The sequence below is a fragment of the Centroberyx affinis genome, unplaced genomic scaffold (assembly GCF_046629955.1).
Source record: "Centroberyx affinis isolate AG114_WGS23_722 - 3 ecotype Tasmania unplaced genomic scaffold, CSIRO-AGI_Caff_v1 ptg003363l_1, whole genome shotgun sequence".
NCBI lineage: Eukaryota > Metazoa > Chordata > Actinopteri > Beryciformes > Berycidae > Centroberyx > Centroberyx affinis.
In genome coordinates, this window is record NW_027281356.1 from 70,435 (window position 1) to 82,162 (window position 11,728).

At 41.7% G+C, this 11,728-nt stretch overlaps 1 protein-coding gene across 1 annotated transcript; it reads left to right on the forward strand.

Moving 5' to 3' along the window:
- Positions 1–1,644: 1,644 nt before the first annotated feature.
- On the forward strand, positions 1,645–11,265 carry LOC139660689 (aldehyde dehydrogenase family 3 member A2-like). Its single transcript, XM_071538888.1, has 11 exons — positions 1,645–1,770; positions 2,980–3,146; positions 3,883–4,114; positions 5,145–5,230; positions 5,320–5,528; positions 6,167–6,284; positions 6,644–6,785; positions 6,905–7,071; positions 7,161–7,260; positions 8,137–8,375; positions 10,600–11,265. Exons 2-11 carry the CDS (start codon positions 2,985–2,987, stop codon positions 10,612–10,614), a joined length of 1,470 nt encoding a protein of 489 aa, XP_071394989.1. The 5' UTR covers positions 1,645–1,770; positions 2,980–2,984; the 3' UTR covers positions 10,615–11,265.
- The last annotated feature ends 463 nt before the right edge of the window (positions 11,266–11,728 follow it).

Consider the following 11,728-nt stretch of genomic DNA (forward strand, 5'->3'; position numbering starts at 1 on the left):
ACTCTGCACCACACAAAGCCTTTTACTGCACACAAGAATGGAGAGGGAGGGATTTAAAAAAAAAAAAAAAAAAAAAAAAAGGAAATTTTACCAAAACCCCAACGCCGTAGATTTTAGGCCACGCTCCCTCGGTACCATTTTCGTTCATGGACAGTAGAGGAACTAAAGATGGACTGTTTTTTTTTTTTTTTTTAGATAAAGCATGGGTACCAAGTACACATTTTACTTAGTAGAACCTGTAGGATCTTGAATGTATGTACCCTGTTTTTGCGCCTCTCCAGCTTGATCTCGATGCATTTTTGAAGAATCCCCCCCCCTCCCCTCTCCTCTCCTCTCCTCTCCTCCCCCCGTCTGAACTGAAAACCCTGAAAATGCAACACTTTTCCACGCACCGATTTTTTTTTTTCTTTTTTTTCAGTGAGAAATGTTGATGTTCTACTTGTGTCTCTCACCGAGGGTATCTCTCTTCGTTCTTTATGGAACTCCAATGCAGTCTTTGTTATTAAAAAGAAAACGTGCAAGATGTTGCCCTGTTGTCTTTTTTTTTTTTTTTTATCCTTTTAAAGCTGGAGGGATTTCATTGATTCTTGAAGAACCGGGACAAAACAGATTTAGTGCCTCACAATCTTCCTTTCTGATTCATTACACATATGTTGACTTTTGATCAAATACTCTTAAAACACCTTATCCAACTTTATCATCAGTATTAAAGGTAGAAGATGATCATTAACTATTGGCTGATAATATATACGCACATTTATTTAAAACAGTGATTCTCAACCTTTTTCATATCAAGGACCCTAATTTAGTTAGGGCCACGGACCCCCCCATTTGATGAGATGTTGTCTCTTGGACCCAAATCTGAGAATATTTTTTATTGTTAGAGATGATTTTGTCCAGAATTCAATGACTCTTTGTGTTGTAGGTAGAGAGATAACAGTGAAACATGATCAAAATAGTCATTCTTCTACATTTTCTAATTGTGTGAAGTTCTTGTAAATGAAATAATGGTGAAGTTTAACAATTCATCGATTTGCTGGGGACCTCCTGGAATCCCCTCAAGGACCCCTGGTGGTCCCCGGACCCTACGTTGAGAACCACTGATTTAAAATTTAAATCACCGTCTGTCTGACGGTGGTGTCAATGGGCTTTTACTAGGTAACTTCATTATTTTACCACTCAATTGATTCTATACTGGAGTTAATAACATTTTGTGACAGCAATGATATAAAAGCCATAACCCCCTAGAGGGCGCTCTGTACTGCGATAATGTAGGCCTACCTCGACACATTACCATGGTAACCATAATCCTAGTAAAGACCGCTTTATGAGTCTTCGACCAATTAGATTGATTATTGCCATGGATAATTATAGCTTGAAGCAGCCAGACACAAAGACATTCTTTCTCTCTCTCTTCTTTGTTAATGAGTCAGGACACAACTGAAAACCGATTCCAGGCTGCAGGGAATACAATTCAGCACTTGCGTGACAATGGTCAGATCTGAAGATATTGAGTATCTGCACAAATGATCAACTTCCATAGGCCGACTGTTGTTGTTGCTCACAGCGGAATGTGAGCTCTGTAGCTGATTGGTGTTTTACTAGATTGACACATCAACAGACCAATCACCTTGTTGCTTCCGTAATGGGGCGGGGGGATGTAACAAGAGCCATACGTATTGAATAGTGAAGTAACTGTTAACGTTATTACATCGTTACAACTTCGCATGACGGCTAAAATTGATTAAAGCGGGCGGCTGACTCTATAAGGTAATCATAAACAACTTAAATTACATTATCGGTTTATTATATATTAAGTTACATACTTTACGTCAGTATATTAGGTTAGACAGTTTGCAAAGCTTTGCAATGCCATCACTGCCGTTAGCAACCAAGCTAAGCTAAGATGGACTTTCATCAATGTTTTTTTAATAAGAGTGGCTCGGCTATTAGTCGCTTATTTGGCAATGAACAACAGCTCAGGTTGCTGTTTGTATCACAAAGCGTTACGTTTCTCTGTTTCCTTGGATGTAAAAGGCTGGTCCATGGCGGTGCAGGCTGTGTTCTCAGCCACAGTAACCTTCCTAACGTTAGCCCTGATAGGTCCCCTTTAACTCCTGAATGGCCAAACTCACGCCATTAAAACTAAAACACTACACGGCCATTTACAAGTCCTTGGAGTCACTCTTCAATTCGGCATGTATCTAGTACACCAAGCAGCACTTATTTTGATACATTTTCGATTTTCGAATTGATTCGCCACAATAATCTTCCACCAAGACCAAAACACCGTGGAGGGCGGTGGCGTACAGTGTGACACAATTCTAAAACATTTACATAACTTGTTGCTTTGTGTTTATCTATAAGCCGGATTTACCGAAAGACTGTAGCAGTTCTTAAACGGTCTTAACTTTTGTGCCACCAAGTATGCTACTTTTGTCGATAAGCAATGCGACAGATTTATGAATGGAGCTTGGCGTAACGTTCTCTCAAAATCAAGAGAGAATACCACATATCAGTAACACCTACCTAATACCAGGCAGTACGTATGAGTCCCGCCAGACTGACAATGACTGCACAGTGTTAAACTCTTTATGTATTTATGTTATTGACATTTATTTTCTTTCTCTTTAAGATGATGTAGAAAGACAATTTGATCATAGGTTTCCCTCTGTCCACTGTTATTTCCCCTTCTACAGGGTAGACGAAGGTGACTGTATGTACTTCTGCACTAAGTTTTAAACAACAAGTAAACAACAAAACTTCATCAAATGGCTGTCCTTGGCTGAGTGTGTCTCTATTTTGACATGAAATAGTTGTGGAGGCCCCTCCCTTCCTCAGAGTCTGATTTGCACTCAACTTTAACATGACCTCAGGCTCTGTAATTTACTTGAAATCCCAAACCAGCTAGAAAGTTACAGCTAATGAGCGACACTAGGCCTTCATAGAGTAGGCCCTCACTTCTTCCTATCTCTCTAGCCAAGATGTCTCGGGAGCAGTTGGTGGTGCAGCGGGCGAGGAAGTCCTTCCAGACGGGAAAAACCAAACCCCTGGAATACAGGATCCACCAGCTGAAGAGCCTGCACCGCTTTGTCTCAGAGAGACGCAAGGACATCGCGGATGCCGTCAAAAAGGACCTGCACAAGGTGGGCTACAGTCAGAAGACACACAGCTGTACAGAATTCCCGCTGGTTCTGGAATTTATGGAATATCATGGAATTTAGAGAGGCTGTGTTCCAGACAAGGAAAGTCAGGTTGAATCACTATTGCGTTATATCAACCGACGATAGTGGCAAAACAGACATTTATTTAGATGAAAATGTTATGGATTATTACTTTAAAAGTGAATTTGAAGTGCAGGTGGAAAAATAGATTTTCTCACTGGATTTAAACTCCTAGTACTTTCAACCAATAGGACTTCATCAGTCCTACTCTTTCTCTTCCTCTGTGTGTATCATTTTAACATGAATAAATCAATGCCACATTAATGTTGAGGTATTAGTATGATTACCATAAATACACAAGATCACTCAGACGATTGGCAGCCTCTACTGGCCTCTGCACTACATTTGACATTATTTGTCACTGGGTCGGATCTGGAGGGGAAATCTGCTGGATTGCTTCAGGGCACAAAACAGGAAACGTTTTTGCAATTTTATTCCAGTTCCACTATTATAACTGCATAGTTTCAACGTTAGCTTACCTGCTCAGAAAGCATATTAGCTGTTATTACAGGCTGTTATTTGCTGTTGTCCTTCTTGCTCTTCAAAACAAACAGGGAGGCGGGCAGGTAGCAACAAGCAAGAGTTTTTATGGGAAACATAGTCATCCTCAAACCAGCTTTACCTGGTGTCAGGTCTTGTCATGCCTTGTGTTTTTCAGAGTGAACACGGGACGGAGCTGTTTGAGACTCTGGGCTTGGAGAATGAGATCAACCTGGCGGTGGAGAAGCTGGCAGAGTGGGCGGCCCCCCGGCCGGTGGAGAAGAACCTCCTCACCATATCGGACGAGGTGTACGTCCAGCCGGAGCCCCTGGGAGTGGTGCTCATCATAGGGGCCTGGAACTACCCCTGGGCCGTCACCCTGCAGCCCCTGGTTGGGGCTATTGCTGCTGGTACCTAATAGTCCAGTATATTGGTAGATAGGTGTACCGGTGTTATTGGGTTGTGGTTCAAAATGACAAAAATTACGACATATTACACATGGACTACTGCAGTGTAATGACTCTGTAATGGGTTCCTTTTGGAGGTTCCAGAGGGTTCCCAGCAAATGAATGAATTGTTAAACTTCACCATTATTTCATTTACAAGAAGTTAACACAATTAGAGAATGTAGAAGAATGACTGTTTTTATTCTAGTTTTCTCTGTTATCTCTCTACCTGCAATACAGATAGTCATGGAATTCTGGACAAAATCATATCTAACTAATAAAAATATTCTCACATTTGGGTCAGAAAAACAAAATCTCATCAAGGGTCCGTGGCCCTAATGTGGACTAAATCAGGGGTCCTTGATATGAAAAAGGTTGAGAACCACTGCAATAGGGGACAGATAGTTGGTGTTCTCCAACAGTGGATACAAGTGTAAAATTCATAGGAGCCACTCAGAAAAAGGTAGCACATCCCACCAATGAAAATAAAATGAGAGACTACTTACTAATATATACTGTATACTTAATAACATTGCCGATATGTATTAATTATAGAGCGTGGAGAGTACCAGCTGCTGTGAATTACGCCCAGCTCACTTCATAGTTTATTCTGTGTGGATTTAATTATCGCACTTGTGTGTGTTCAGGTTACGCGGATTCTGACTTGAAGTGATTTTCTATGCTTTGATGAAGTTAGTGAAGCCAGAAGGTGTTCGCAATGTTTAATTTAGCTGTAATGTCAGTACTCTTTCGCCTTATTATCTGGGATGTGTTACCTTTTTCTTTTGAAAAATACTTAAGAAACTCCTTTGAGAAAATCCCTCTCTGCTTATTTAAAGGAAAGATCCACCCTAAACACATTTATGGGTCCATAAAGACGATGTGACGTCACATTGTGATATTTCCAGTGCATTTGCAGTGGAGTTATACAGTAATAAGCCACTGTGGAATCACTCCATGGTCTGATCTGTGGCTCTTTTCTTTCATCTTTCAGGTAATGCAGCGGTAATAAAGCCGTCTGAGGTCAGCCCTCACTCAGCCAAGGCCATGGAGGAACTTCTCCCTCTCTATCTAGACAAGGTGAGGCTTCTGCCCTAAACTCTGCGTTCACCCTCATGTATACATTCTGTGTGGAATCCAGTTCTAATAACGGCACCTACCCTCCCTAGGACCTGTACCCGGTGGTAACAGGCGGCGTGTCAGAGACCCAGGAGCTGTTGAAGCACAGGTTCGACCACGTCTTCTACACAGGGAGCAGCGCAGTGGGCAGGCTGGTGATGGAGGCTGCAGCTCGCCACCTCACCCCCGTCACCCTGGAGCTGGGAGGGAAGAGCCCCTGCTACATCGACAAGAACTGTGACCTCGCCGTCGCGTGTCGGTGAGTTTTACTATAAAACACTATACATACACTGTACATACCAGAGGCACTAGCATTGTTAGTGTTCTCCATTCAATTGAAGTGAATGGGATCAGGGGCCGGATTCACCATTGTGTTCATAAGATAGATCTTAAGAAATGACATAAGAGGAAATTTTAGGAAGTTCTTAAGAAGGCTCTAAGTGCAATTCCTCAATATTTTCTTAGTAACAGTCTCATTTCTTACGAATTTCTTTAATTTTCCAACTTAAGAACTTCTCAAAATAGGGCCTGAATTAATTCTGGTTACAGTAAAGTTAAGAAAAAAATCAAGAACAAATTTGAGAACTTTCATTTCAAGAATACCATTTATTCGTAAGTTTTTTCTTAGGAAGAAACATAAGAAGAAAGTTAAGAAAATATATAAGAACTGTTTTTGAGAATAGCATTTTTTCCTATTTTTTTAAGACTAAAGTTAAGAAAAAAATGGCACTTGAGGAGATGTTTTTTTCTTAAGAGGATTTTGTGAATCCGGCCCCTGGTCTCTAAACTTACGGTTTAAGATGCAAGGCTTTTGCCATTTTTTTCCATGCCCAAAGTTTATTAAAGTGATTCAATCGAATTATTTTGATTTTATGACCCACACTTGCTTGTCTGCAGTCGTATCACATGGGGGAAATTCGTCAACTGCGGTCAGACATGCATCGCTCCAGACTACATCCTGTGCGAACCCGGCATCCAGGGCCGAGTGGTGGAGGAGATCAGCAAAAGCATCAAGGTCAGTTTGCAATTAAATTAATGCGATTTGAACACAACATCATGCTCTCTTTATATCAATCTAAAGTGGAGTCCAAGGAATCCAAAGGTTTATTTGAGGGGATTCCAGGCAAATAAGGAGTAATTCAATTTCACTATAATTTAATTTGCTAGAGATCATCCTATTTAGAGAATGTTTAAGGATGACTATTCTAATCCTAGGTTACAGTCTCACCACTATTCCCCCCCCCATGTACAGTACAATTAAATACTACTATCAATGACAAAAATCCTCCCATATGGGGGTTCCTTGGACAAAATTTAGGGACTCCAAATTCAAGTCATCTGAATATCATATATCGTTTTTCCACGACACTGTAGGAATTTTACACAGATAATCCAAAGAGCTTCGAGGACTACGGACGAATTATCAACCAGCGCCACTTTAAGAGGGTCATGGCTCTCATGGAGGGGAGCACAGTAGTCATTGGCGGAGACAGCGATGAATCCCAGTGCTATATAGGTATGTGCTGTGTTTGAGCCATCGGTTAAGTAATCTGATGACGCGTAACCGCGGCGCACAATGTCGTGATTTTACAATACTTTGAGTGATGTACCTTCCTCTCCCCTGTCTCCTGCCAGCGCCCACCGTGCTGAAGGACGTGACGGCCGAGTCGAAGGTGATGCAGGAGGAGATCTTCGGCCCGGTGCTGCCCATCATCGCGGTGAGCGGCGTGGACGAGGCCATCCAGTTCATCAACGAGAGAGAGAAGCCGCTGGTCATCTACGTCTTCTCCCCTGACAACAAGGTAAAACCACACCTCTTATTCAGGGATCTTCTCTTTTCTCAGACCTGGAGTTGCAGTATCTAATGTACTTCTTCCTGTCCCACCACTAGCTGATCAGAAGAGTGATAGCCGAGACGTCCAGTGGAGGTCTGCTGGCTAATGACTGCCTGGTCCACTTTACCGTCAACACCCTGCCCTTTGGAGGAGTTGGTGAGTGTATAGCAGGGATTTAGTGGAGGGTAAACCTACCTACACCTTTTATTTGCAGGAAAATCAGGGTTTCCCCACTGCTCATGGAATTTCTGGAATGTCCTGGAGTTCGGAGAGGTTTATCCCATACAGGGTATGTCAGGGAATTTGACTAATTCTCAAGGGACGTCAGGGAATATCAGGGAATTTTAGGGTCACTTGACATGAATATGCCAGAATATCCAACTTGTTCCACACATTTGTTGCATTAGATGTTAGATGTTTTCAGCCAAACTTAGATGTTGGTTTTCAGCTTTAGAAAAACATTAACAAACCAGGAGGGAAGAACAATTTTAAGCCAATGGAAGCACTCTGACTTAGTTATGGAACCTAATGGAAAAGCCATGACATTTTACATGAGGTATAAACATAATAGCTCAGTGCGTTTATAACATTACAGTAGCTTCATAGTATTGTTTAAAGGAATAGTTCACCCAAAAATTGGTAGCAGCCTTCTCCAAAACAACTGAAGTCAATGGGGACCTGTTCTTTAGAGTTCCAAAACAGAAACAGCCAAACAATCACACTGTGAATAGAAAGACCTATACACCATTATTTGTTGCAAATCAATCAACTGTAGTTAAGATTTGCACTAAATGATGGTGTAAATATACTGTAGGTCTTTTTGGAACTCTGAAGAACTGGTCCCCACTGACTTCAGTTGTTTTGGAGAAGGCTGCTATGGAGTTGTGCTGGCAGCCTCCCTGTGTGTTATATGGACAAACTTCACCTGTGTTTGATGATGACAGAATTTTCATTTTTGGGTGAACTATTCCTTTAACGGTGTTTGTGTTGTGCCTCCAGCCGTGACTGACTACCCCCCTCTGTACTCTGTAGGGAACAGCGGTACGGGCTGCTACCACGGCCGCCACAGCTTCGACCGGCTCAGCCACCTGCGCAGCTGCCTGATCAAGAAGCTGAACATGGAGGGGGTCAACAGCATGCGCTACCCCCCCCACACCGCCAGCAAGCTGGGCTGGGCTCGATTCTTCATCCTCAGACGGGTCAACCTGGGCAGGCTGGGCAGCGTGGCGCTGCTGGCCGTGTTGGCCGCCTTGGCTGCATTTGTTGCGCAGGTAAAATAATCTGAGCGGCTGTGACACCTCCATCAGAAAGTCTCACCTCTCCAAGAAAAGGTGGAGTGAGTGTAGTTTTACTTGCAGAGACCTCAACACAGTCTCATAAAATTTCATGAAATGAACACAAACTCTGGAAGGCAGATTATGTGTTGTAGACACAAATAATATGAAGACTGTATTTCTTGTATGTGACAATAGCAGGAATTGGACTATTTTCACTTGTGTCACATTAAAAGGTTAGCTAACGGTTCCCAGTGAGCACCAACCGGGATTTCAACGTTGATTTCTAGTTGAAAACTGGGTGATTTTCTGTCTGAACGTCTAAGACCTCTTTTCACCCTCTTTTCAACCAGCTAACATGTGGTTACAACATCATCGTGTCACAAAACACAAATTTGTTTAATCATTTGATAATTTGTTCAGTTGTAGCTCGAAAGAGAGACGATATTGATTAGCGTGAAGGTATTTCTCCAAAGTCATATTGCACTGGTAGGTGAAATGTGGTCTACATGAAGACATAATTTCAACGCATTTAATGTTTCATTTAAAATGTCATAAATATGGAACTATACAGGCTGTGTGCTGCCAACAAGAAGCTGCCAGGACATCATAATGGGAGCACTTCTATACATTAATGTAAAATAAGAAATTGCGCTTACTGCTGTAACGCGCATGTGCAAGTACTGAGGTGGTACAGCTTCGACTACAACTGACACTGACATAGTTAAGTGGGTATATACTAAGGGTTATATACTAAAATATTTAATGCAAAATGTAGTGTGCTCTGGTAGTCTGCTGGTTAAGACACATACCTCATAACCGTAATGTCTGCGGTTCGAATCCAGCAGTGGACTTTTGTTGCATGTCGCCCCCCATCTCTCTCTCTCCCTTTATTTTTCCTGTCTTTGAATGTTGAACGTTCACATTTAGACCATATTTCACCGGTGTAATGTCCCGGTGTAAATATGGTCTAAATGTAAACGTTCAATCAACGTCTTCAAATAGTCGGTGAAAAAACTTTCACTTTCAAACCTGTTTTGAACGTCTTTTCACCGGTGACCATAGTCATTTTTTTAACGTCTTTTCAACGGAAAAATGCTCACTGGGTTAAGATTAGTCAACTAAAAACAATTTGGTTAACGTTAGGGAAAGGCTTTGGTCATGGTTAAATTGCCAAAACTTGAGCTAAAGATGAAAACTTGTTGTCAAAAAACTTCTTGTCACGAGTTGGGGAATTGAACCCGGGTCACCAGAGTTGAAGGTAAACGTAACCACAGAGCACAGTCATTTCCTATTGGTTCTCAAGGGTTAGTGCCATCAAGGTTTTCGTCCCAAGGTGAAGGTGTGCTGATCAGTGAAATGAGCTGCTGTAGTGTTTGGTTGGAATGAAAACCAATGCAGACTGTTCCTCGTGCTTCAATGAACCGTACAAGTCTCCCATTAGATGTCACTGTTGGTCCTCGAGTTACAGCAGTTTTCACCACTTTTCAGCTTTTGCAGGTGTTACAAAACAAGACATTGTTACACCTAGCGCTGATTCTTTTTTTTTGGTAGTGATTTACATACCCGGTTTCCCCATTGTCTCACACAAGGCCCATTTTGACCAAAGTATCTATTCAGCCTTAATCACTGCTTATGTGAGATGAGCGATGGCATCATATTCACCTTAAAGGAAGCATGAATGCATCACTGATCTGAGACTAGTTGTAGCTTATCTATGATTTATGTTACCATCCAAAACCCATGTATTAGCTTTGAAGAGAGACACTTGTTGTTTGTACAGTGGGATATTTGTGTGACGATTGTTTACAGCCTTTTAAATAGTGAAAAGTACATTTTTCCCCAAGATAGACAGATATGAGTGCCCCCCCCCCCCTCCACACTCCCACAATCCCCCAGGCTTGCACTCTGACACAAGAATGGCTTTGTTCCTCGCAGACAATGTGCGGTGTTGTCCGGGAAATCTAACCATATAACGCTCCCTCATCTGTCCCCCCCTTTAATTACCCAGCATGCCTCGCTCCCCTCGGCTAAATGGCCCCTTTTGTTTTGGTCAACCCCTGCACCTTTGTTGACATCCACACTGTTGTCCTCGTGCGAACAGTTAAACTATCTGTTATCTCTGCGATTCAAACAAGTTGTGTGGTGCGGGGGGGCAGAAAGCGGCCGGTCGCGGTTTCACTTTTTTGTCCTCCATTTTGTGCCTTGTTGTTTCTTTCAGCGCTTCTCGCAGTGAGGCTGAGGAGCGGAAACTGCCGGCCTTGGCGGTCCTGGGACTGCTGCCTGGGACTCAACATTATGCAATATAGCACTCCTATGGTTTAGATGTTTAGATCATGTCATGTAGCTGTGTTTTCATGGATGAAAATCATGAATGACATTGTTGAATGTTGATTTTTAATATTTCACATTTTAAAAATACGTCCCAAACATTTCAGCTGTTACACCGTATGAGAATAATGAGAATACGCTGCTAATGGATTTTTTTTTTACCAACATTTCTGGTTCATGTAAAGATTATGGAAGGATATTCTCTATGATATGTGATATTACTTAACATGGTAAATGCAGAAAATATGAAACATTTCATCACTGCACTGCTAATGAAAGTTAGTAAGTAAGTGAGTAAGCAGTGATGGCAGTGAAGGAGTTATAATGCAGCTTATGTGCCTCCTCTTTATATTACTGATTTATCTGCATTTATGTGTGGAAGACTGAAAGTGATGCGCTCTCAAAGAGATGATACAATTTTCCCTGTTGCATATAATGATTTTGTAGAGAGACATTTTTCGCAGAATCATTCTGACTCTGAATCTGTTACAGTTTTAATATTTCACAACTTGATTTGTAATAACTTGTACTTGTGGTCCAGTTATTGATTTCTCTTTGCAATTAAAAAATGAGAAAAGCAATTGATCATATTTTATTATGCTGCTCCTGACTTTTGGAAATAACTTTTCACCTGATATATTATCAACAAGGTCTCAAGGTTAGTATATTTTATGACTTGGCTCAATATGACTGATAGGGATTTACTTGTCTTATTAAGATACATTGACCTCCATGATTGGTGTCCTTGGTAAAAAATTAGCTAAAGAAAAGGCTGTAAACGAAACAACACAAGCAGTGAGCTACATTTTATGCCCAAACAACTGCTGAAATGATTAAGTGAAATGTGGCACTGGCCAATAAAAGCCTCCTATTTAGGGGTGTGGGGGGATTATATGTGTGTGTGTGTGTGTGTTGTGGGTGGGGGGCTGTGACTGAAATGTGAATGAACCTCCAGCCTGGTTACAGTGAGCTGGTTTCTCCCAGTAAACTGATCCCAGAGCTGCCTGACTGATAACAAA

Coding starts and splice junctions, on each gene's coding strand:
- LOC139660689 (XM_071538888.1), top strand. CDS start 2,985: ATGTCTCGGGAGCAGTTGGTGGTGCAGCGGGCGAGGAAGTCCTTCCAG. Junction 3,147..3,882: donor TCAAAAAGGACCTGCACAAG/GTGGGCTACAGT, acceptor TGTGTTTTTCAG/AGTGAACACGGGACGGAGCT. Junction 5,231..5,319: donor TCCCTCTCTATCTAGACAAG/GTGAGGCTTCTG, acceptor TACCCTCCCTAG/GACCTGTACCCGGTGGTAAC.